Here is a 26645-nt window from a genome sequence, read left to right as displayed (position 1 = left end):
CCCTCTTGGGCGTCTGCATTGTGTATGTGACCCTGCCTTTCTATATGATTCTTTTTCATCACTATATGCCTGACCCCCATGCACATTTCTGACACGTTTTGAATCACCCTGTATATATATATACACACACACACACATGTTTGAAATAAAAGAGAGATATATCAACAAACTCAATTCATGGAAATGAATAGAAATAAAGCAAAAGTAACACTAACCTGGAGGGTGTGATCGCAGTGAGATCTTCCCCAATAGTCTTGATGACTTTCTGTCCCCAAGCCCAGAGCCCAATGCTAATACCAACACCCCCATACAGCAAGATCCAGAAGGGACTCTCCGTACGCTGCAGCACATTCCCATCCCGGTAGATCATGTACAGTGCAATGACAGGGCCGATAGCATTGCTATAATAGAAAGATTGCAGTTGATGCTTTTACCGAACATAATGGTTACATCACCATATAAATATAACTACAATAGACACTAGACAGGAAGAGAGAATATGCAAGTTTCAAGCTCCTTGAAAAATTAAAAGTTGTAAAGTACACTAAAAAACTTGATGGTCAAATGCAGAGTTTCCCAACCTGTGGTCCACAGTGCTATCCAGCTAAAACGTTAAATATAATTGAGATTGAAGGACGAGTAATGATATTTTAATTTGCATAATCCTGGACACGGGCCTGGCATATTTAATAAGCATACCGGCTTCAGTTGGATTATGGTCTTTCCAGATTGACTAAGCTCCCAATGAGAGTGAATAAGTCTCTGGAATACATAGCTTTGCACACATTGAAGGCCAGTTAGATTCATAGTACTTGCTAACAATTCTGTCTTGGTCATGACCATGAATGCAATAATGCTTTTGGAGCTTCCTTGGCAAAGCTGGAAGGTGCAAAGCTATTACAAGATATTAAAACTACCTAAGTTTTCGCTGAAGGTTCCAGAGATACGGCCGACTTTAACTGGGGAGAATACTGAATACTTCAGGAAGATTCCAGAATAATTTCAGGAAGGTTACTGAGTTTTAGCTGAAAACATTTGTTTTTTGCAGTTACTTGCCATGATTGGGCACATCAGCTGCCCATTATTTAAGAGGAAAGTTTCCGAATTGGTTTTTACAGTGTACAGGGCAGTTAGCAAAAAGAGTACTTAAAAATCTCTAATCCCACTATTTATGAGCTGTTACTGTTACCTTTTCTAAAGAACATTGATTTGTGAAGTAGGATTCCTGGCATTGACATTTTTCAAGAACAACAAAATATCATGTCCAGATTCTTGATTTAAAAACTTCTTGTACCTTTTCATATCATAGAGCTGAATAAAAATAAAATGTCCCTCGAGACAGACACAAGTGTCTCAGTCGTGTTAAGTGAAAGTTTTGGACTTTCTGGCTGTAATAAAATCTAAAATTCATGAGAAACTTTAATTCAATTTCTAAAAAAATTTAAATAATTAAAAGATTTCAAATATTTAAAACGTATTCACTTACTCCTTTCAACAACATCATGTCTCAAACAAACGTGATTTTTTACGAGAGCGATTTTGAGGCTTAAAAGTAAGATATATCATGTTATAAAACTATATTTCAAGTCACTGATTGAACTTTTTCTTACGCATAAAACCTTTTCGATAAAAACTGGCATTTCTTTTCTGTTTCAGTGAAAAAAGAAGTAAAAAGTGTAAGTTTTAAAAAGTTGTTTTATTTATGATGTTCTTGCACTAAATTTCAAAGATACTATTTTAAGAATCTCAAAATGTAAATAATGCACTTTTTTTGTGTGCAATACTGTTTTTGGAACAAATAATACCATCTTTACAGCACATAAGTTTCATGCTTAATATTGGCACAAACCAAGATGAGATTCTTAAAAAGAATCTTCTGCCCTGTTCAACCGATTGTCATGAAAATCAGTATAATGATGTATTTTTTTGTTGGCGTAGCAACGTGCGTCGGGTACAGCTAGTTCTTTATAAAGAATACATAATTCCATACTACCAAATTTTAGTTGTTTGGTAAGATGAAAATTTCAATAGGTTAATAGCATTCATAGTCTTTATGTTTCTCAATGAAACTAGTGGCATTGACAGTTTGAAGTGAAAAAAACGAAGATTTATGCTTAAAAGTCTGAAGAAATGGGAAGAGTTCTTTTTTAAACAGAAGGATATTTTAAAATAACCAGGAAGCATTTTATGCCTCTTGGTTTTTTTTAATGTAAATTGAATTATATGCAGAATTACTATGTCTCCATTGATTCACTCTTTTAGATTTTAATAGCAATTCCAGTGAATAATGAAGGAAGCAAACAGTATACATTTCTAATCTCATATGAGGTCAGCTAGTTATTTACACTCTTAAATGAGTTCAAGTGAAAAACATAAGGTTTATATGTGTGTGTGGGGGAAGGGGGGGTTAACACGGCAAAAAAAGCAGCCTAAAACTGCATTATGGAAACTTCCATTTGGAAATTACTGGGCCGGGTGCCCCAGATCCCCACACCTTTTGTGACCGAATATTACATTTGAGGCCCTTACCTTTCTGATTTGTGAGCTCACATATTTTAGTAATGATTTCAAAAAGAAAAAAAAACTGAAATTGTTTGAATGAGTTATTAAAAACTAATTTATTTCCAGATAAATTGCGAGTTGGAGGAACTTAGAGTGTGTTTACCTAACGTCATTGGCACCGTGGGCAAAGGAAGCGAAGATAGCTGTTAGAACCTGTAGGGAAGAGAAGAGCTTTGCTGTTTCTGGGGTGTCCTGGGGAGGAAGATCAGAGGATTTCCTTTTTTTCCTAGAAGGAAAGAAAATCAAGGTAATAAATTTGTTACATGTGAAAAACTTAAGAAACTCACATCTTTGTAACGCAGCTTTCATTGTAACGTAGAAGCACGCTCAATATCATAAAGTCAACTAACCATAAAAAAGGGTCAGAAGTAGATACTGCTCACTAACGTTTAAAAGGGGGCCCCACTCTGCTGAAGGCTAGTTAGGGCTGTGCTAGAGAAAAAAAACCCTCATAGCAGAAATGGATTCATTTTGAGACACCTCCCAATGCCTTTCTGTCTTCTTTGTCAAATGTGAACAATTTTTCATGTGCAGTTTTGGGCTCCTTTCGGGGGTATGTCATGGCGTGCCCTTGCAATTGCAACATTTTAAAACAGCCACTGCTTTATAGTAAATGCAGATTTAATGAGACTCAGGCTTTAAGACAAATTAAAACCTTGCATTTTTTCTGCATAACTACTAGGATTTTAATAAAAGCAAAACAGATTCAGCATTAAAACAAAAAAGCTCTATTTTTAAAACTTTATAATCTGTATCATTCAAAAAAGCAATGGTTCTAAAACTAAGGCTATTACTCTAAAGCAGTGATGCCCAAACTTTTTCTGCCCAAGGGCTGCACCTCAAATTAAAATCAATCATGCAGGCCAAAACACACATAAAATATCAAAATATTTCAATCTTTTTAAATAACATGGGAAATAGGGGGGGGGAGGAATATATATTCATGTATACAAACAAATAATTGCTGTTATCGTTACTTGATACTTATTATATTAAATGCATGCTGATCAGAAACCAATTTTTGCATATTTGGCACCAGATTTGTGACATTGCCACTAATCGAGTTCTTTGATTTGTAACATTGATCAAAACAACAGATCAGCCCCCTGGGCCATAGGTTAGACACTAGTGCTCTAAAGGGAACAATTTGGCTCCTCAGAGGGGTAAAGAACGTTTTTCTGAATTACTACCAGAATAGATCATGTGGCTTTAGGAGAGACACAGAACCATGATTAAATTGCAATTAATTTTCAAAAATATAAATTAAATTTCCAGGTATTTCAATAATTTTTACACTTTTAGAAGAACATCCCCAACAAATTTGGACTTTCATATTTGCTGGTTTTCTTGGAAATCCTTGATCAATATTTGTCATTATGTTCAAGTGATATAAAGAATTGTCTAAAAATGACAATTGATAAAAATGAGAAATAAGTAATCATTTTTAAAAAAAAAACATTGACGATCAGGTTTAACTTGAGAACTTAAAATCTGCTATAAATTTCATTTTTAAGAAATGCTAGAGTGAAAGGGAAGTATAAATGAAGTGCTCACCATCTTTTTGCTTAGATCCTCTTCTATGGGGGGCAGGGACTCTATGATGACTGAGGGCTCAGATGTGTGGTTGCTCTTCACGTCTTCCATGGCTATGTCATGACCTAAAAGAAGCGTACACTGAAACAAGGTGTAAAAGCTTTAAATCAACCAATTCATTTGCAACTTAGGTCCAGATTTGATGATTCACATGCATCACACCATCTGGGAGTCCTGATTTCTTTGAACTTTCCAATGCAGAACAAGCATGAATTTAACTATATATGGGTGATTTTCAAATGCATTGGGACATTAGGTTCGACACAATTTGAAAATTTTTGTTGTTATAAACATTGAAACTTTCCTAGGCATCAATTCCTTACAATATATAGCTTTCTAACTAAGTGATTATTTTTATTTTTAATTCAAATATTTTTAAGTGTTTGAAGCACTGCAAAGTTACCCTGAATGATTATAACACAGTTGACACTCAATTTTTCAATTCCTCAAAATTTCATCAACTATTTGCTAATCCTGAAAAATTCTCTATGAAGATAATAACTCTTCTAACATTCCTTTTTATGAATTGGAAATGTCCAAAATCTCTTTTTGACGAGCTTGACAAAAGGTCAAAGTAACTCTTTAATAAGAACTTCAGCACCAGAACAGGAAATCTCAGAGAAAAATACGGTACCTTTCAATTAAATTGTAACTCATCTTCCTCTGCCTTTTCTTTTATTTCATAAAGAAATAAATCAGTTTAAAAGTGGTCAGGAGATCTCGATCTTACAATCTGAATTTCTGGATGTGTTTAAATGTTTCCTTTTTCTTTTTACAAAATAAAAAACTATAAAAAATCCATTAGTAGGGGAGAGGAGGGAGGATTGGGACACTTTTCACATAAATGATTCTTATTCATAATCCTCTACTTATACATAAATGCAAAAGCTCACACAATAAACTTGCATACTATAACTACATTTTGAAAATATACACAATGTTTAAATATTTTGTTATTTTCACACTTGACTAATTACAAATTTCAAGAATTTTGTCCCATTCCTCCCTGCTGGGTGGGAGGAGTGGGACACATTTGAAAATTACAGAAAAATTAGTGAATGTCATAATTAGAAAGGTCCACATTGAAAGAAAAACAAGATTGTGCTCTACTAGTCTCACCAACCAATTGTGGTGGCGGTAATTTCATGATAATATCTGCTTTATCTATAATGCTACATTCATCTTGTTGAGGAAAATTAAAATTTCCTTTCAGGTCCTTTCTCATAAAGTTTTGCAGTGTAGCTTTCAGTACCATAAATGCTCTCCACCCTTGCAACATAGTAAACAATTGAACGTTTGGTAAAGAATTTGACAAGCACAAATTCATTTTCTCCTATGTTAGGTTTGTCTTCCATCCAGTCAATCTCTTGTGCTATTTCCACGTCATCATGCTTGAGGATAAAATATTTCTTCATCTGAAGTGTCGTGTAAAGAAATTGACCCTTCACTATCACTGGATTCATCTTTAAACTCAAATGTTTTTTTAACTTTTAGTTTTTTTTGTTTTTTTGCATACAGGTTTTAGTTGATGCTTTTTTTTTCTAGTCTGGCAGCTTCTGCTTCTTCAATTTCTATCTTCTCTGGGATATTTGTCAATATCTTTGTTTGTCCTTTCTTCTTTCCTTTATTTTTCTTCAGGGGATTCCTGGGTTCTGCTTTGGGAAATGGCCGTATGTCTGCAGGACTAAGCAACAAAATATGAGATGAGGATGGCATGCTAACAACGATATTAACGGGAGTGTCAGGTGGGTTAGATGGTGAAGGAAGGCAACTACTGTTTTTTCATTATTTACCGGCACGGGATGGTCTGTAACATACGATGTCAAAAACTCTTCATCTCCAAACGGCTTGTTGTTAAATGGATATATTCCAGGTTTTTTTAAACCCGGAAGTAATATTTTTTGGTGTGAATGATGCCTGGTAGGAAATCCCAACAAGCTTTGCTGTGTGGTAGAGGTTAATAGTTTTTCCCGGATTGTTTATCAACCAATCATTGCAAGCTGCATTATACCGGCTCTTAAATGAGGAATATGCCGATATATCTAGTGGTTGAAGCCTATGACTGCAATGAGGCGGAAACGTTAACAAAAAACACCATTGTCTCTTGCCTTGTTGATTATTTCAACTGTAACATGGCTATCATGGTTGTCCAGTGTTAACAAAATTGGATTATCTTTTGAACTGTTGGTTTGGTGAACTATATGGCCCAGTGCCGTATGTTATTATTAAGGGGGGTTTGCGATTTGCTTATTTCTGCTGACAAGGGGGAGGAGAGGTCAAAAATTGATAAAAACATGCTTACGTAATATTTGAACAGCCCCTTTACAGAAGGGACATATTTATGGGGCATGTCCCATTCCTCCCTCTACACATTGCTTCTAAAAAATAACTTGTCACATAAACCATGCTGGTTTTAGACTTAATTATATTGCAGATAAGCATACATTATATACTTAAAATTACAATGATAATATATTATGTTAGTTTTACAAAATACAAAAATAAAGAAATAAAACTAAAAATAGATTAGAAACTTAGTTTGGGTGTGATAAATTTAACTTTTTCCATCTATTAACGGAAACTTCCTGCTGGATAAACTGCAAGTATGAAACAAAAACAAGCTATAAACGGGCCCTCTAGTGGTCAAACTGACAATAAAATAAAGTGATTTATTTTGCCATAATTTTAGCTGTCCCACTCCTCCCACTGTCTCATTCCTCCCTCCTCTCCCCTACTGATAGAACAGGCCATGGACATTTACGTACAATACATAGTACATAGTTTTTGACTCATTTTTTATGAATTTCTTAGTGGTCCTAAGGAGTTCATAAAATTGAGCGTCCTCATCATCATTTTTTTAGACTTCCATAATAATGGGGAAAGGAAACATCCTTCAGGTCTGACATAAATATGACTACGTCTTATTGCACTAAAGTTATGATGGATACTTTGGAGCTGTATCTTTTGTAAAAAAGAAAAAAAAAAAAATTTGCTATGGTTGCCAAATTTGGCTTTGAAGTACTTATGAGACCTAGAAAGTCACAAGGGGCAATTTTAAAGTATAAAAGAGTTTCAAAACATTCTTAATTTAAATTAAGAGCCATAAAATTGCACAGAATTGCATTTTTCTATATTAGTGAGTTTATGTATCCCATTTAAAATTTTATACTACTTAAAATCCAGTAAAAATACTTGATCCCAGAAAATTGCATCATTTTCCAAAGGCTTTAGTGGGAAATGATGCTTTCAAAACAAAATATAACGACTTGGAAATTGGAGTTTTTTAAAATAAAATTTTGCTTTTGAGTAATTTTTTCAACATAAAAATTATAAAAAAGCTGCTTTTACAAACAAAATTTTCATTAAAGGGCTGCTCTTATATGAAATTTTGCAAAAGGGCAGCTTTTGAGATAAAAAATTTCATGAAGGGGTCAAACTGTGAACTCAATCTGTTTCTGAATTGACCTCATATTCGTGATCTTTAAACTAAAATTAACAGCTTACCATTTTCTTCAAAACCAGGATTTTCAGCTTCAGGATATGAAAACTTGGACGGTACTATAAGCAAAATGAAAAATTATTAAATTTGGAAATAAATCAGTTTTTAAGGCCTTATATAATAAATTTCATGAAGCAAAAAATATTTGTTAATTACGAAAAATTTATTCTATTGATGATGTAAAGAGAAGATCTTTTAAGGATCAAAACCAGGAAAAGAAGGTGAAGACTAGGTGAATAAAAAGAAAAACAAGAGCAGCCCATCAGTGTATTAGCAAAAATGGCCACATTTTGAGTCAATATCAATAATACATTATTAAGTTTAATGAAATAAAAGGTGAAAAGCTACAATGTAGTAAAAACACAGTAATGGCAGCTTAGAACATTGTAGAACTAAATGGACTATTAAAACAACTAACTTAAACTGCAGCTTAGTTTGTTTTTGCGCCAATTAGATCCTAATTATGTATTTTTTTTCCTAAAAAGGGATGATACACATGAAGTCTAATTAAAATTAGTTTCATGTTAGCTTCAACTAGTCCTCAGCCTTGAATAAAAATTAACCATTCAATGCTGTAGGTATAAAATAGCCTCTATGCTGTCTTTTGAAATTTATCAAACTATTTGCACGAAGAACAGAATGATTAACAGTAATTAAAATGATGCTATTTCAAAGATTTAAAATGAAATTAGCTTAGTTTTGAATAAAACTTACAATGTGTTAGAGATTGCCTGAAATATTATGGAAAGACTGCTTTTGAAATAAGCAATTATCTGAAAGAATTAGAGATGTACCGAGTAGCACTATGGTCGAGTAGCCAAGTACTGAGTATTCGACCTTTCACTACTCGGCTGAGTACCGAGTTACCGAGTACCAATTATGTTTTAAGAACCATCAACACATGTGATGAATTTGGAACTCATTGGAATAGTAATATAGACCTCCATGTCATTATAATAGTTTTTAAAACAAAATTCCAGCTGAAATTTAACCACACATAATTTTAAAAATTTTGTTAGTGCCAAAAAATTTTACAAAAAAAGTTAAATTAACAAGTGAATAAAAGGTATGACAGAATTAAAACAAATTATATTATATCAATCTATCTATTATAGTTCTAGTCCACCAAACATAAATAATTTTTAAAAGCTAATAAAACAGCATTAAAAGCAAATGTGCAGGAACACTACAGACACCAAATTCTGCACTACAAGGAACGTCATTTTCAGTGCATAAAATGTGAGCTAATTAATGTAACACCAGCCAAAAAAATTTTTGACTTTTGTTGGATGTCTTTAAATCCATAAGCTCACATTTTGTGCATTGAAAAAGGCATTCCTTGTAACACCAAAACAAGTGTCAGCAGTGTTTCTGCACATTTGTGCTTTTCATGTTGTTTTATTTGCTTTTATTTTTTAAGCAAAGGTATTTTTGTATTTCTTATAATTTTTGTTTGTTGCAAAAATATATTTAATATAAAAATTTCAAATTTTCAATAATTACTTTTTTGCCCCATTTTTAAATAAATAAGTTTTATTAACTTTGGAGACCTTAAAATAAATTTTACAATGACTCTATTGAAGCATAACAAACTTCATTATTCCCAAAATTTAAATTTGAATTGTAAATCACGGGTCTCTAACCTTTTTCGCTCGCGGGCCACATTGCAAATTTTTGGAGGTGAGGCAGGCCAGTTCAACAATATTTTCGCTCAGATTTTTGAGCCAGTCCCCCCTCCCTCCCCACCATGCATCGCAAATATAGTTCCCGTAAATCTCTTAATATAATGATAGGGAATATTGTAAAATTTAAAATAGTTCAGAAACGGAAATAAAAGGTATTCTTTGTCACAAAATAAAATGAAGTTTTTTTCGTTTTTTTTAAAGGCTAATGAATTATTGATACAAGACAAAACTATTGCAATGTACTACAAATTTATTTCATTGAATTAATGTTGATTAAAAACTTGGAAATAAATGAGAACACAACGCGCGTAAAGCTTTAAAAATATTTTAAAGAGAAGAAAGATTAATGAGAAGATTGCATTTGTTTACCACTTAAAATTTCATTCCATTCAGGGACAAACTTTGTACTTCCAATCATTAATATTTTAAATGTTCATCTGATAAAGAAGATCTGTACTTAGATTTAATATACTTCAATTTTGAAAACGTATGTTGACACTTGTAAGTGGATACAAAAAGAGAAAACATCGCTCTAGCACGATTTTTTAAGTTTTTAAAGTCTTTTTCTGGTAGAGAACTGTAAAATGAAAGTAGATAATATTTAGAAAAAAGAGCCAAACCGTTTTGTGGTATTAGCAAAAAAAAAAAAATCATCCTCTCTTCTAGATAGAATTCTTAAGGGGTTGGAAATCCCCTTTCCCATATTTCTTAGCTAAATTTTAGCTAAAAAAGTAACATGTGCATAAAGGAACAAAATTATGAAAATGAAATATGAAGAGATTAATCTACAATGGTTGATGTTCTGTTTAAAACACTATTTGTAAGAGACTTTCGATTTCTGTTATCAAGTTTTTTTGCAAAATTCAGAATGTAGCATTCAAGTTTGGCAACAAATATTTAAATCTGGTGTCGGTCTCCCTTTCAGGCAGCAAACCACTAATTAAACACAGGTGAGGACAGGAGTGAGCACATGTTTTCCCTGGGGCCAAGAAATACCAGGGGACTAACGGGAGGATGTGGCCCGGAGAAAAGATTGTTCTCGGAAAGAGCAAAAAGAAAGATCAATTCTGCACTTGTAGTTAAAGGTAAAAAGGATTAAAAAATGATTTAAATTAACGGTAAAAAGATTTTAAATCATTATTTTTAATTAAAAATAATACCTCAATTATATTTACAACGAGGCTGTCTCTGTTCCAAAAAAAAAGAAAAAAAGGTTGTAAGCTTCCCGCGGGTCAGACAAAATCAGTTCGCAGGCCGAATGCGGCCCGCGGGCCGTAGGTTGGAGAGCCCTGTTGTTAATGATTGCAGTATATTACATGTTTGCGCTTTTTTATTGATTGTAATATCTGTCTTGAATAATATTTAATTTTTTACAACTACTTGGTATTGGTCGAGTATCTGATCAAAATTTAGCCGAGTACCAAGTAGTTACCAAGTACTCAGTACGTCTCTAGAATGAATGGTTATGTTGCCTGAAGTTAAAAGTACAAAAGAAATGTATCTGCATAAGGTGTGCACGTTTGCGTCTATATCATCTAGCTATGCAGGCATGATAAAAAAGAAAAAATCTTCTGAATGGCTCTAAAGGTTAAATGATTTTTATGGAGTGCAAGCTAAAAGCATGAATTAAGGCATTTCAATCATGTGTAGAATACTTCTTTAAAAAAGAAACATGATGAGCCCCTTTTCTTGATGTAAAGTTGCTTTAAAAGGTTCTTCCCACAGAACAAAATGTCCTTCCAAAAGGTATGAAACTTAAAACAAAGTTCGCTTTTTGTCTTGAAGGAAAATATAAGTCCATTCTATTCAGAACAGATTGTCTTTATCATACTCGCATACCTGCCAACATCCAAAGAAAAAAATCCAGTAGATTTTTTCAATGTAGCGCAATATCGCTTTTTTCCATGTTATTGAGGGGAAAATGGGGATTTTTTTATTATCTCTTAGGAACTACTTTGATATACTCCCCCCAAATCGGAAATTTGGCCACTTTTTTTCTCACTTATGGTACAAAATACAAGAAAATACTAAATTTGGCAACAGCAAAAACCTAAAAGCTGAAAAAACCTAAATGGGCAACACAAAAATAAGAAACAGCAACCCTAAAAAGTCCGTAGGGAGTGCCAGATTTTGCGCGTAATTTTTTTTTTTTTTTTTTTTGGGGGGGGGGTATATTAAAGTTATACCATCTCTTAAAGTACAGTCATATGCAAGTTCCTTGAGTCATATACAGAGTTTAATTAATGAAATTATTAAATGGAAGAATAAAAGTTAAAGTAATACTTTTTCAATGAAAAGTTATTTAGGGAAAAAAAGAATTTCAATTATCTGTAAAAATTCAATCATAGACAGGTTTTTTTCAGGTCTTCAACAAGATTTAATCTACTTTTTTCGGCCGCAAAGTGCCCGATAATAGCGGTCGTTTTGTGTACAGGAAGAAATGTTGTAATTAAGCAACATAGGCTTAGCGATGAGTGCGCGAAGCGAGATCGCAAATGTAAACAAGAACTGATGTTGCCAGATTCCAATGTGCTAAAGTTTGAAATTGAGTGGGAAACTTTCAAACCATGGAGTAAAAGCGCTAAAATGATGTAAAAATTTATTTTAATGGGGTTTGGTGTTTTCATTTTCAAGAAAATCCCTAAATGGAAGGATTTTTTTTAGAGATTAATAAAAACCGGGAGATTTTCAATAAAAATCGGGAGACCGGGAGAAATGTCAAAAATCCCGGAGTCTCCCGGAAAATCCAGTAGAGTTGGCAGGTATGTACTCGCCAACTTTCAAAGAAAAAAAAAGAGATTCTACTAGAGGTGTATAGTAGGTGATTTACCAACGACATATTTCATGACACAATTATTGTAATATGTTTTTAAATGCCATGAATATTAAGCTTAAAATGAAATAAGGATTTTTTTTTGAGACATAAGCTAATTGATAGTAGCAAGAAAAATTTAAAATATTGCAAGTGAAAAATCAAACAATTAAGAGTGCATTCGCTTAAAGTTTAGTTTACTTCCAATGTACACCAAAGAAGTAACTACAAAAATTTAATAAGGCAGCATATGTTTAAAATAACTTGCAACTTTCAAAATAACTGAAATATTTTAAAAATGCAAAAGGATTGAAATCTGCTGCAATTTTCGGTGCATCCTTTGCGTTGTAGAATATGTACATGTGAAAAGCTTCTCAAAATATATTTACCATAAATCAGCTATCAATTAAAAAAATTATTTTTCGTAGAATTCTAGAACAAATCGATTCCATCAGTAAACTGAATTTGGCACCAATTTGTTTTTTTTTTTTTTTTTAGCATACCTTTATATTACGCTTAGAAAAAAAATGGTGCAGGATCGTGCATAAATGAAGTTTTATTTCAAGTTATTCAGAAAGTCTGTTTTGGCACTCTCTAGTATTATTGTCATAGAAATAAAAAATTATGACATTTAATACAGTTGTTAAGATCATTTGAAGAACCGGAAAGAAATGTAACAGCTGAAATAAAGCTTTCAATCCAAATTTTGTTGTTTTCAGCAGGGGGGGGGGGAGGATTACTGAAATTGAAAAGTAATAAAATGGAAAATAAAAATAAATGCAAATTTTTTCCTTTTTTTGCCTTTTCACTTACTTTTATTATTAGAAATTTTTGAAACAAATCATTAAAATGAAAACAATTACATTTTAGATTGTTCGTAATCTAGAATTAAAACATGGACACAGATATGAAAAATATCAAACGTCGTAAAATGATTTTAAAAAAAATCAATAACACAACAAGAATTTATTTCATGATAATTTAAAATTTACTCACTACAGTAATAAAAAATTAATATTAATGACACAAAAGGAAAATATGGCACAAATATAAATGAACAAAAAAGTTTTACTAAAAAGCATAACTTTTAGTAATGAAAATATCATAAAAATAAAAAGTTTGACATTTTTCCAGAAAGTAAAACAGAAAATGAATGAGCAAATAAATATAAAATGACAAATATGCTAAAACCATGGGTGCAAGTTTGGAGATGTGTTCAAGACGGAAAATATTTTCAACCCCCCGCCCCTCCTCATGCGTGCTTTAAAAAAAATTTATGTAAAAATGTTGTAGTTTTTACCCATGCCAGTTTTGGAATCTGTGCATTGATTTGAATTTTAAGCCTTGAAATTGTAATATTTAAACGTTTTGTTATCGTAATTCCAGAAACCTAAAAACCGCCAATAAGGGGGGGTTTGGGGGTTCTCCCCCAGAAAATTTTTTTATATTGAAGTCCAAAAAACGCAATGGTAGGCCATTCTGGTAAAGTTAAAGGAAAGGAGGGGTTCAGGGACTCTTACATCAATTGTTTCAAACTGATAGTCCCAAAATCACAATAATGGGCGACCTTCAAAAATATTAGAGAAAAGGGGGAGGGGGGCTCAGGGCTCTCCCCGAAATATAAGCTTTCAAAACGAAATTGTAGTCCATCTTTCATAACGTTTATACGCTTTTTGAATGCATTATCGAAGGGATGGAGTTCAGGAACCCTCCTTTTCGAAATTGAAGTTCAAAAAACGCAATTTTAGAAGATGTTGGATAATGTTAGGGGTAAAAGCGTTCGCAGCTCCCTGCCATTAGTTTTTTGCTGATCGCAAACATTTTTATTGCAGCAATAAAATCGCTTGGGACATAAGATTGTCACTTTTGCATCATAAATCAGTTCTGATCGGAAAGTCTACCCAAGGTAGCGGCAACAAACCAGAAAAGAAAGAAAGGTGGGGGAAGGGGTGTGGACGACTAATGATAATGAACTGGCACCTCCCCTAACAGTTTTCACTTGAAAAAGAATTCTTATAAAACAGCAGGTGGTGAAATTAGCAATAAAAACCGCTTTAGTGAATTGGATATATTTTTTAAACGAGATACACTTTCCAATATTCATTAATTTAAAAAAAAGAAATAGGGGAACTGAATCGTTACCCCAGGCAGGGTCCCTGTATCACATCCCTCTTACGGCACTCAAATATAACCTAAAGTAGCGTTTTAAATATTTCAGCATCAAAAAATTTTCGGAAGAGAACTCTCCGCCATCAGTTTCTAATTTTTTTTCTAGTAATAGTACTCCCCTTACCTATAAACATGACTTATGACCACCTAAAAGTTTTAATACTTTAATTTCGGAAACTTTTTGAAAGAAGCTTCCTACACCCTTCCCCCTTAAGTCATCCAAAGATAGCCCAAAACAAAGCTATTAAAAATTCCGAAACAGAAATATTTCGGGCTGGGCGACGGAATACTCCTCTCCCTCCTGCTCATTGTGTTTACTAAAGGCAGTGTAAGTTTGTGCTTAAGATTAACTTTTCTATTGAAAGAGCAACTCCCCTCCCCATATCGCCAAAGACAACCTAAAGTTTTAAGACTACAATCTCAAAAATGTGTTTCGAGAAAAACCCCTGAATTCCCTAACTCTTAACTCACTCAAAAATAGCCAAAATAGCATTTCAATACTTCAGCATGGAGAAACTTCCGGGGGAGTAGCCCCCCTCCTAGCTTGTCCGAGATATTAAAGTTTTAAGACCTCAGTATCTTGGGTTAATTTGCAGACTTACTATCTTTGCAACAGCGTTTTTTCGCAAACTCGTGCTGCCGTTATTTTTCTTATTTCCTTTCTCACTCTTTCTCCAGGGTTCATACCCTTTAGGGAAAAAAAAATTCAAGCACTTTTCAAGTACTTTTCAAGGCAAAAAAATTTTTTTTCAAGGCAATATCATAAATTTGTACTAAAAATATCGTATGCAGATTTTATTTAATGCAAACGTATAAATAATAGGTAATAGTATAAAAAAGTTAAGGAAAACAAAATTGCCAATTCTACAACAAGAGACTCTTTGATAAAAAAAAAAAGATCAGCGTCAAAAGTTTTTTCTGCAAATGTCTGAAAAGCTCGATCACAAAGAGGAGCAGGTTCAATGAGGTTTAACTTTGCAATCTTCACATTCAAAGAAGCATATTTTATAGATTATGCAAGTTAATATTTATAAAAAATAATAAGAAATAAATAAATAATAAAAAAAAAACTTTCATGAACGATTTTAACTTTTAACGGAAGAAACCAAAATACCTAAACTCAATGGAATTGTCAGAGAGGAGGTTTTGAAGTCAACCCCCCCTCTCCCCCACCCCAGGTTTCAACATTTAATTCTTATATTGATAGTGGTTTATACCACGGTTGGGTTTTGGACTGTCCGAAACTGGTTTTGGACAGGACAGGTGGTTTTTACCGTCCAAAACTGTCTAAAACTGTTCAAAAGTGTCCGAAACTGTCTTAAACTGCCCAAAACTATGCTGAAGCTAAAGGGGTGAAATCTAATCACTTCATATTTACTACAATATTTGTAATGCATAAATAGAGATATTAGTGAGGTTTAATTAATGAGTATTTGATAACATTTTTCTCCAAAATGATCATTAAAAAAATATTTGACTTGAAAAAAAATTGTCAATAACTCTATTGCAAAAACTTCCTTATGTAACAGTTGGTAGTGTTATGAAAGGAAATTCACAACACTACCAGGACAACTAATTTCAGTTCTATTTAAAACTGAAAGGAATGTTATTAAATGTGCAATATTTAGGTGCAAAAAATATTAGGTGCAATTAAGTTTTACATGATGTTTTAACAAAAATTATTTTTTAAATCATAGATTAAAGAACAAGAAATTGATAACTGAACACTTATATTTTAAGCTGTCTATTCTTATTTAGTTCATATTTTTAATATATTACATTTATTGCACTACATTTTGAACACTTTCTTCTGAACACACATGCATAAATGTCAAAAAATTTGATTTATAGAACGAAAAAAAAAAAAAAAACTCATGCATACAAACTGAAATTTTTAATGAAGAATTTAATTTCTACCTAACTAGATTAAAATCTGCTGTATAAATAAGTTACGTATATATTTATATTCTTGAACATTCACCTTGAATAAATGTATTAAATAGTCAAAAAAAGCATAATTTAACACATTTTGCTCTGTTTTTGATATTTTCTCACAAAATATAGTTTCTCAAAAATAGTTTTGGACACTTTTGGACAGTTTTGGACACATGAGTTTTGAACAGGTTGGTGAAAACCTCCACAACTCTGCTTTCATTTGCACACATGCATAAACATAAGGAAATTTGGTTACTATTATTAAAAAAAAACTCATGCATACAAATTGAAATTTGAATCAAGAATTCAACTTCTATGTAACTAGATTAAAATCAGCTGCAACATAAATTGAACGTTCACATTGAATAAATGTTCAATATAAAACATTACTTCGATACATTTTATTCTGTTTTTGATGTTTTCTCATAAAACACAATTTCTCTAAAAATATAGTTTTGGACACCAGGGTTTTGGACAGGACGGTAAAAACCAGGGTTTTTACTGAGGTTTTTACCGTAGTGTCCAAAACCTTGCCAACCCTGGTTTATACACATATATAAGGGCGGTTAGGATTAAAAACAACACCCAGAAGGAAATTTCCGGTAGCACTATTAAGTTCAAAAGTATTAGACATTCGATAATTATTTATAAGTATTCAAATTTTTAATCAATAATTCGTACGTATGTATTAGTTGTTCAGGCAATATAAGGCATTTCAACTGTTCTCAAGTAAATTTAAAAATAAGTAAGAAAGAAAACATTTTATGAAAGTACCCTGTCCAGTCTCCGAACCCCAAAATTCGCAAAAGTTGCTTAAGAAGTGATAAATACTCTGAATGTAAACTTGAGCCTGCTTTTACTGAATAATTTGTAATAGTCAATAAATATACAAGTTCTGATTCACAGAGTCATATTTCCAAATTGAAAAGATTCATAAGAAGTTGACATACATTATGACAAAAGTAGTTTTATTTTGGGAACAAATGGGTTATTATTGAAATTAGAATTTAAATTTAGAGAAGTGATAATTATTCAGGTCTGATTGTGATTTCATAAAAAATCACCCGTAAGTTTTAAAGAGCTAATCGAGGGGAGAGGAGGGGAGATGATTTTTAAAACTAAGACCTCTATTCCTTAAATATACATGTGTACAACAATTATTTTTGATATACATACAATTCATTTCTTATGTTAAAATAACTTATGAAGTCAAAATATTGTACAGATAAATACCAGGCCCAGTGCCTGTTGATAACCAGTAACAGGTAATGGGCCTAGCTAGGCTGGTCCTGGTCAATTTATTAGACCACAATGAAGATTAAGGACCCTCCTTAAGTTATCTACCCCTTTGGTGATTACAACCTCTTATGGTAAGCTATTCGAAATGCCCACAATCCAACAAAAGTAGTAATTTTGAACATTGGGGTAATTTTAAGTTACAGGGGGAAAATTGGAAGTAGGGAGGTGAAAGCATAACTAACACTACCGGATTTCCAGTGAATAACCAAAACACAATCACTCCTGTTACATACCTTAATTATTTCAGCAGATATAAAGAAAATGACAAACTTATAAATTCAACTTTATAAAATTGTATAATTCAACTTTATCTTTAAAATACAAACTTTTAAGTTAAAATGTTAGGTGCTCAATTGTTTAAATTTTTTTCAAAAAAAATCTCTAATAACCAAGAATTAGCTAATGATAAATTAAAAAAGTATGTATGTAATTAAACAAAACAAAAGTAATTAATTCTTTAGGTATTAAAAAATAATGTAAAACAAGCTAAACTGATGTAGCACGTGTCAAAATAATTTCTAATTGACAAAAATATAAAAATATTTACAAGATGCAAAAGGGTTGAAACCTCAAACAAGGGAAGCAAATTTTCGCAAATTAAGTTCAATGTTGGCATGTTTCCCATAAATTCATTTATTTTATACTAAAATTAGACATAAAATATGCTAATCTGAGGTAGCATATGCGAAAATAACATTCGATTAGCCAAAATATTTAAATATTTGCAGGATGCAAAAAGATTGAAATTTCAAAAACCAGAGAAATTTTCCGCGAAATCCGAGTAAGTTCAATGTTGTCATGGTTTCCAAAATTATTCCTTTTTTAGACATCGAAATTAAACAAAAAATAAACTAATCTGAGGTACCATAGGTCAAAATAGCTTCCGATTGTAAAAAACTTCAAAATATTTACAAGATGCAAAAGGATTGAAATCCCAAACACGGAAGCGATTTTTCGCGACGTTGCAAATCGAATGCATGTTTAGAAAATTGCATTAGTGAAATACTTTTTTAAAAGTTTTAAGCACAATCCGATTATTTTTGAAAGAGTTTAAGCACTAAGAAACTTTTTCAAGGTTTTAAAACTTTTTCAAGGTTTTCAAGCACTTGAAAATGAACTTTTTTTTTTCCAAGCACTTTTCAAGGTTTTTCAAGGGCGTACGAACCCTGTTCTCCCCTCCCCCCCCATATTTCCATTCTAACAAGTGTTAGATTGAATGACATTAGAATTTAGTGATTCCCAAGTCTTGTTAAAAATGCAGGAACGGTTGCTCATCGATGGTTCAAACCAGCTTGAGATTTCCCTCCGATTCTTTCTAAAATTCTCATTTTCATTAAAATCTTCAAAATCCCAGATAGTTTCCGTTTTACCTGGTATGTGGACGCCCTTTGCTGTGGCGTAAATATTTCATCTCGTTAGCAATCACTCTCAATCAGTGATTCAGATTCAACTGTAAGACATTTTAAGAGCGAACATAATTTTCATTTATGCGTGTAAAGTTTGCAAAAAAAAAACCCCGCAAATGAAAAAAAAAACAAAAAAAAAAACGAAAGGATGATCGAAAATAGCAAGAATAAAGGTTAAATTTTCAATTAGAGACGATTATTTCGAAAATTCAGTAAAATAACGAGCAACTCTGCAGTCTGCAATGCAGTGAGTTGGAAATAACAGAGCTATACCTAGAAAAAGTCAAACGGCGCGAGTCTAAAAGCCACTCCTCCAAAGCACGTTGCAAACAAAACAAGCCCATGGCGGAAAATCGAGAAAATGTCGATATAAATTTGTGGTTATGGAACGGCCCAGTAATATTAAAGCATATTTTTCAAACACTCAATTTTTTTCTAAAGTAAAAACTGAAAGTCATCGAATTTCTTTCCGTCTCGATCTCCGTCTCGGAAATTTTGTGCAAGACGGAAATCCGTCCAGAGACGGAAGGTCTTGCACCCATGGCTAAAACTCGTAGGGACGTGTTTCGGGGTTACAAGGATTGAACCTTTTTCCTTTCAAAAAAGATGTACGCTTGCGGATTTAAAAACTCTACCTTAGATGATTGTCTTTGCTCACATTTTTTTGGCATTGAAAAAAAAAGTGCCCTATAATTCCAAAACATGTGTCAAATATTAGAAATTATAACACACTGAAATGAAAAAAAAGTCTTAAACATTTGAACAAATATGTTTTGCTAATTAGTATTACTTTTCAACATGTAAATATTACAGGGTGGCGACAGGAACTGTGAAAAAAAGTTCCCTGACATTTCCCTGATTTCTCTGATTAAGTTCACCAAATTTCCCTGATTTACGTTACCAATGATAATGGTTTTCTTTCAGTTGCTTTACTTGAAATCCATTGTATGTTTGTATAAAATGCAGTATTTTAAAAATTTTAAGTTATGTTTGTTGAACTAAAGATATATTTTAAAAAGATGCTACTTTTTTAAATAAAATAGTTAAAAAAACAAGACAATTTTTTGGGGGGCGGGGGGGAGGAACAACCTACAAAACAGTATATTAAATTTTTATACAATGGAAAGATTATAGAAAATTTTTTTAAAAAAACTTTACGTTCAGAAACGACTTAGCATAAGAATTTTAAGAAACTATTAAAATTACTTTTAAAAACATGTGTATTTATGATAGAACTAAAAAGTAATTGCAATTATTTTGAACTAAGTTTTCAAACAGTATAATAACTGTTGCAAGAATAACAAGTAATAGTGAAAAAATAGAAGTAATGTAGTTATTCTTATATAATTAATTGACATATTTATGCAAAACAGATAAAAACATTTGACAACCATTCGTAGGGAGCTTTTCTCTAATCAAGAACAAAGGTTTTAATGAATGAATACAGCATTTTAGCAATAAAAAAATAAAGATATTTACTAAAGTACACAAGTTAACTCTATTTCAAATGATTTAAGTATGTAATGAGAAAAAATCTTAGATTGCTTTTGTAACAAACAACTTTGAAATGCAAGGGGGAAAAAAAGGGGGGGGGAAGCAATTAGTTAATTTAAATATATATATAAAAGAAGAATACAACTTGGTTATAAAATTAAAGAATCACTAAGTCTGAAGAAAAGAAAACCTTTATAATCTGCGGTGACAACAAATAATATAACGGCAAAAAACGAAGTTTTTTTTATTGAAAGTTAAATTTTAGCAATTAAATTTAAAATGCGAAGAAGTAATTACTTTTAAGCTTTTATAGTATTAATTCAAAAACCAAAGATTTCTTCTTGAAATCGTGATTACAGCACGCTAATTACTTCGAGACAATGGAATAAAGGCAAAGGAGCTAAGGTATTAATGAAGGCTTCCTCTTTGCCTGTATGGTTGTTTATTTTACGTAGCATTGAAAGAGTAAAAGGAAATTTCAAGCTAGGTAAAATAAACAACCTAACAGACACAAAAGCAATCTTAGGAAGTTCATCCTGTGGTTAATAAGTAAGATTCAATACTTCGACGTTGAGGGAAAAAGATGCACAAATATGCGGCAGTGTATAATCGCACCTCATTAATTTTACTTTTTTTTTTTTTTTGAACAGATAATTGGCAGAAAATGCGTAGGGAATTAAGAGTACTTAATTTTGTAAAGCAAAAAAAAAAAATTTTTTTCTTCAAAAAATCAATTTTCCCTGATTTTTTGTTATTTTTTCAAAATTCCCTGATATTTCCCTGACTTTTCCCTGATTAATAAAGTTCCCTGACTTTTCCCTGATCTGTCGCCACCCTGTATTATAACGAAGCAGTTTTAAAATTTTCTGAAAAGTAAAAATAATTAAGCAAAGGAAAAGAAAAAGCATAAATCTACTAAAACTCTTGGGCATGTGTTTCGGGGTTACAAGGAACCCTTTTTCCTTTCAAAATAGATGTGAGCCCATGAATTTAAAGACCCGTAGCCAAAAAAGTGGTTTCCCCCCTTTCTTTTGGATTTGAAGTTTAGCTAAAGTTTGTTTAGTTCCGTTCCCCCCTACCCTCTGTGCATCATGCAAAAACCAAAGAACACCATTTTCTTTTCGCAAGTTTCAAGGGTTCCTTTTCATTTAAATCATTTTTTTTAAATCACTTTACAGTTTTCCGGACAATGGAAAAATTCCTGAAGATCATTCAATGCAAATAAAGTAAGAAATTACAACGTCAAAAAGCACAAATTGCAGATGACACATATTTTGGCGTTACAAGGAACGCCTTTTTCAATGCAAAAAATGAACTTATAGATGAAAAGATGTCCGCTTTTGTCGGAAGCTTGTCCCTCCAAATCGTTGTATTTTTCTCCTTTTTTTGTTTTTGAATGAATGTTCGCCTGCAATGTTTTCTTTTTCTTTGCATTATTAGTTTTGTCTGAGCTACTTTTTGTTTCTTCTTTTCTTTTCTTTTTTTTTGTGGTCTCGTGGCACGTATTTCCCTGTGACCAATCAGCACAGTGCATTTTTGCTGAAGTTTACTTTAGCGGGAATGTTTTAACTCAAAAACTTTCCACACCGCATTTTTATGAAAAGTTGCACTTGTTATCTTCTCATTGATCGTCATCTTCTTGATGAAAACAGCCTTTTTTTCTTCATTGCAAAAAAGATGAGAACTTGTAATTGTGGTGACAATAGACTGAGGCAGAGTCTTTAAATTCATAGGCTTACATCTATTTTGCAAGAAAGAAGGGGCTCGTTTAACGCCTGAAACACGTGTCTGAGAGTTAGTTTTTTTTATTTTGCTTAATAGTTTTTACTTTTTAGGAAATTTTCAAACTCTGCTTCATTATGTATTTGCATATTCAAAAGTAATGCTTTTTAGCAAAACTTATTTGTTTAATTTTATTTCAGGCATTTTTTCTTTTCAGTGTGAACAAATTCTCTTGTTTATTTTCGAGACTGAGGCATTACCTTCAAATTCTTTGAGCTCACAAATAGTTTAGTGGAAAATAAGGGCTTAAAAGTACCAAGTTTTTTTTTTCAAGCATAAATTTGCAAAAACTTGCTGACATTCGTTTTGAAGTCACAGGGAGCTCTTTCTCCAATTCAGAAAAGATGTTAGCTTGTTTATATTATGACTGAGGTGAAGTTTTTAAATCCTCACGCTATCATCTTTTTTTTTTTTGAAAGGAAAAAGGAGTTCCTTGTAACCTCGAAACACGTGCCAACGGGTTTTTGCAATTATTATGTCATTTTATATTTATCTATTAATTACTTTCGTTTTTGCTTCAAGGCTAATTTTCAAACTTTTTATTTTGCATGATACATTACTAAAAATTATGCTTTTAAGCAAAATTTATTTGTTTAGTTACATTTGAGGTATATATTTCTTCTTTTCAGTGTGTTGTTATTTCCATTATTTACTTTTCATACTGAGACATTTTCATTCACTTTCAGCTATAGTTTAGTGGAAAATAAGGAGTAAAGTGTACCCCCCCCCCAAGTATAAATTTGCAAAAACTCGTTGATACGTGGTTTGGAGTCACGGGAACTCTTTTTTCTTTTATATTATTTTATTGGAGAAAAGATGTGAGCAGAGACAATCGGCTGATATAGAGTTTTTAAATCTACAAGGTCCATTTTTTGAAATGAAAAGTTCTTGTAACCCTGAAACACGTTCCTATGAGCTTTTGCAAAGTTATGTCTTTTCAAATGTATCTATTTATTCATTTTCGCTTTCAGGAAAATTGTCAAACTTTTTATTTTTCAAAATAAAAGCATAACATTACTAAAAGTTATGCTTTTAGTAAAACTAATTTATTCATTTATATTTCCGTCGTATTTTCCGAAAAAAAGAGTGTTATTTATGTCAATTTTTGAGTAGTGTAATGAGAAAAGTTTGAATTATCAAGAACTAAATTATTATTGTGTTATGGATAGTTGTTGATAATTTACAACATTTGATATTTTTCATTGTATTGTCATTGTTTTAACTCTAGCTTATGATCAATCTAAAATATGATAACGTATTTTCATTTTAATGTATGCACATTTTCTTTGCCTGCAATTTATTTTCATTATTGTTAAATATAAAAGTAAATGAAATGGCAAAAAAAAAAAAAAAAAAAGGTCAAAATTCTGCATTCATTTTTATTACTTTTCACCTCCTCCCCTCGCTGAAAACAGCAAAATTTTGATTGAAAGCTTTATTTCATCTATTACACCTCTTTCCTGCTCGAAAAATGATCTTGTTAACGTACCACTAGATGGCAGCACTTCACATGCGAAAAAGAGACGGAAATTAATGCTTCGTCCTATATGGAGTTTCACTAATCCTAATGACTAGAAACGGCACTATCTATTCAGACAAAAGTGAAACTTTTTGACAATTGATTGAAAAAACTTAAAAGGGGAGAAAATTACAAAATATTACGGGAGATGGACGTAAAAAACAGAACAACTACGTTGTCAAGTGAATAGATTATTTCAGAAAGGGCATAAATCCAATGGATTTCCATAGGACATACACCCTTTCTGAAATAATAGATTCAAGTATACTTCATAGACTAATTGTAGTACATCCAAGAAAAACAAATTTAGAAAATGCAGAGCTGGGGAGAAAAACATCGTAAAAACCAAATCAATAAAAATAATAAAAATATAAAAACTTTAGAGACTTAAAATTAAATTAATTAAAAATTGGCAAAAATTTTATCATGGTTTGGCACTTATTGTACTTTTTTGGGGATCATAAAACTAAAAATTTTATGCTTCTTACATGCATTAAAAAGAATTTCTTGATTAAGAAGATTTTACTGGTCTTATTTAGGACTGTGAGAGAGCACTGTAATTAAACATTACACTGTTTCAAAAATCTATATCATAATTACAAAGAAGAAACTTACTTTCTACTTTGCCTATGTTATTTTCACTACTTTCGCTATCACCCATATCTGAAAAGCAAAAAAGACCACCTGAGATTAATACTTTTATCTAAAAGACACACTCCAAATCAATACATACTCAATCCTTTTGTAAAAATGAGACATTTTTACACATAAATTTGCACTTTATTCCTGGAAGTTTAAACTTGGGCATTTAATTGTGACATTTTCCTATGCAAAGATCCACATTATGTCATAAACGTAATATAACTAGATGCACAACTCTGTAAAAGAAACCAATGGCCGCCATCGAACGTATGAAACTTGAAATTGACGGGCAAAAGTATAGTCTAAGCAGATGCAATGCTGTTTGCACCCTATCAGGCAGGCCCTTTGCGATTCATTGGCAACTTTTTCTCTTCCCAGGTTGGAACACTGCGTTTAGTGATGTCACACATTGAGTCCTTCCTTGTTGTTCTAACTGGAAAGCTCAAAGGGCGCAATCACGGTTTTTTATATTGATCGCTCAAAAATGGAAATAATGTACAAGCGTTGTATTTATTTTATGTATAAGCTGAATCAATGGGAATGCATGATAATTATCACAAAAAAAAAAGAAAGAAGAATACGTCAAATATAAAGTTTGCAACTTTCGCTCCTTTCAAATCTTTTTTTTTCCCTTTTTAAAATAATGTTACCAAAAAATTCAAAACGATATTAAATAATCAGTAAAACATGTTTTTTTTCACACAATCTGATGTGTGAAGTTTTCAATCATACAATCCTTCAAACACTTTTTTTTTTTAAATAATTAAATCTCTTGCTTAACATGACATCCTTCTGTTACTAGATATTTTTAAAGTAATGATTTATATCAAACGAAACAGATATGAAAATGATGGGTGGGGGGGGGGGGAATATCCATCAGACATTTTAAGATCAAAATTTATAAAAAATCAATAACAAAATTGCGCTTGCATCAAATACTTTTACAGTAAATAAAGAGCAAATAAATCCCAACAATTTCTAGAGAGGCAGCAATGACTGAAAATAGCAATTCAGTCAAGTTGTACATGGATGACACCCGGAGTGAAAATTTGTGGTTTCACCTCCCCCCCCCCCCTTTAGATACAAGCGCAAAAAAAAAAGATTTTTATGTTTAATGTAAACATAAAATTCATACATATTAATTTTCAGAAACAGCTGCATTTGTGTTGCAACGAAATTTTCAGCGTTTGATGAAGGTGTTGAAATTTGTCCTAGATGCATATGCGCAAGACTGTTGCGAGGTCAAAAAAATTAAGGGGTGTTAGGAAATTTGATGGCCCCTTAATTATTTTTAACGTAGCTCAAACACAGGGGTGGTTAAGTTTTTTTGTTTTAAGACAATATGAACCTAATCTTGAGTATAATATTCACTCCATGGTAGAGGGGGGCATGTCCTGCAGTGTCACCCCCAGAAAATTTTCAAATGTGTAGTTTTAAAAACGCATTTTAGATGAGTTTTTATAGGAGGAGAGGTTCACGGGAAGTCGCTTGGAATTGTTTCCAATTTTTAGCTCTTTGAATGCAGTTATGGAGAAATTTCGGTGATGTCACGGGGGGGGGGGGGGGGGGGGGAGTTGGAGTTCGAGTACTTGCCCCCTTTTTTCAAAGAGAATGTAAGGGGTTGAAGAGGTTTGGAGCCCTCCCCCGAGAATTTTTTGAAATTGAACTCTTAAAATCTCGTTTGTAGATCATCTATAGAAACGTTTAGAGAACAGACCATTTTTCAAAATAGAAGCTCTAAAAACACAATTAAAACAATTAGAATACTGAGACAAAAAATAATTTAACCCTTTCGCGACAAGTTTTTTTTTTTTTAACACGAGAACAATTTTGGTAGCATGAACTATCAGTAGGGTACATAAGAATGCTAAAACAAAGATGATATATTTTTCTGAAAATTTTAAACACTGATTTAGGACCGGGACACATATGTCCCATCAGTCTTCTTCACTGGGACATATGTTTCCCAGTAGTCTTCAACTAATAATTGTCTAACAGAAAGCAATAGTTTTTTCGTCAAATTTTTTTTATTATGAATAGTATGGTCTGAAACAATCAATGCATAGTGGAACATTACACATCGTGCACATTATTTTGGTGCGTGATTCCTTCTTACTTTGTGCACATTTACGGCACTGTCGTCGTGTTTGTGTTGTTATTGGTAGATGATCACCCACATTGAGTAAGCTTCGTGATGTTTTGGATGGGCGTCCAGTTCCTCTGCGACATTGATACTGTGCGTTGAGTT

General features: G+C 32.2%; 1 protein-coding gene across 1 annotated transcript in view; it reads right to left on the bottom strand.

The window, feature by feature from the left end:
• Nucleotides 1-26645, bottom strand: part of LOC129235004 (sodium-dependent phosphate transporter 1-B-like) — a 222457-nt gene that overhangs the window by 5334 nt on the left and 190478 nt on the right. The window contains exons 8-13 of the mRNA XM_054868757.1: nt 24371-24418; nt 7660-7713; nt 4117-4220; nt 3753-3769; nt 2666-2788; nt 216-401 (exon numbers count right to left, since the gene is read on the bottom strand). Coding sequence (XP_054724732.1) covers nt 216-401; nt 2666-2788; nt 3753-3769; nt 4117-4220; nt 7660-7713; nt 24371-24418 — 532 coding nt within the window. The remainder of the gene's footprint in view (nt 1-215; nt 402-2665; nt 2789-3752; nt 3770-4116; nt 4221-7659; nt 7714-24370; nt 24419-26645) is intronic.

The sequence above is a fragment of the Uloborus diversus genome, chromosome 1 (assembly GCF_026930045.1).
Source record: "Uloborus diversus isolate 005 chromosome 1, Udiv.v.3.1, whole genome shotgun sequence".
Lineage (NCBI taxonomy): Eukaryota > Metazoa > Arthropoda > Arachnida > Araneae > Uloboridae > Uloborus > Uloborus diversus.
This window is presented reverse-complemented; position numbering and strand designations above follow the sequence as displayed.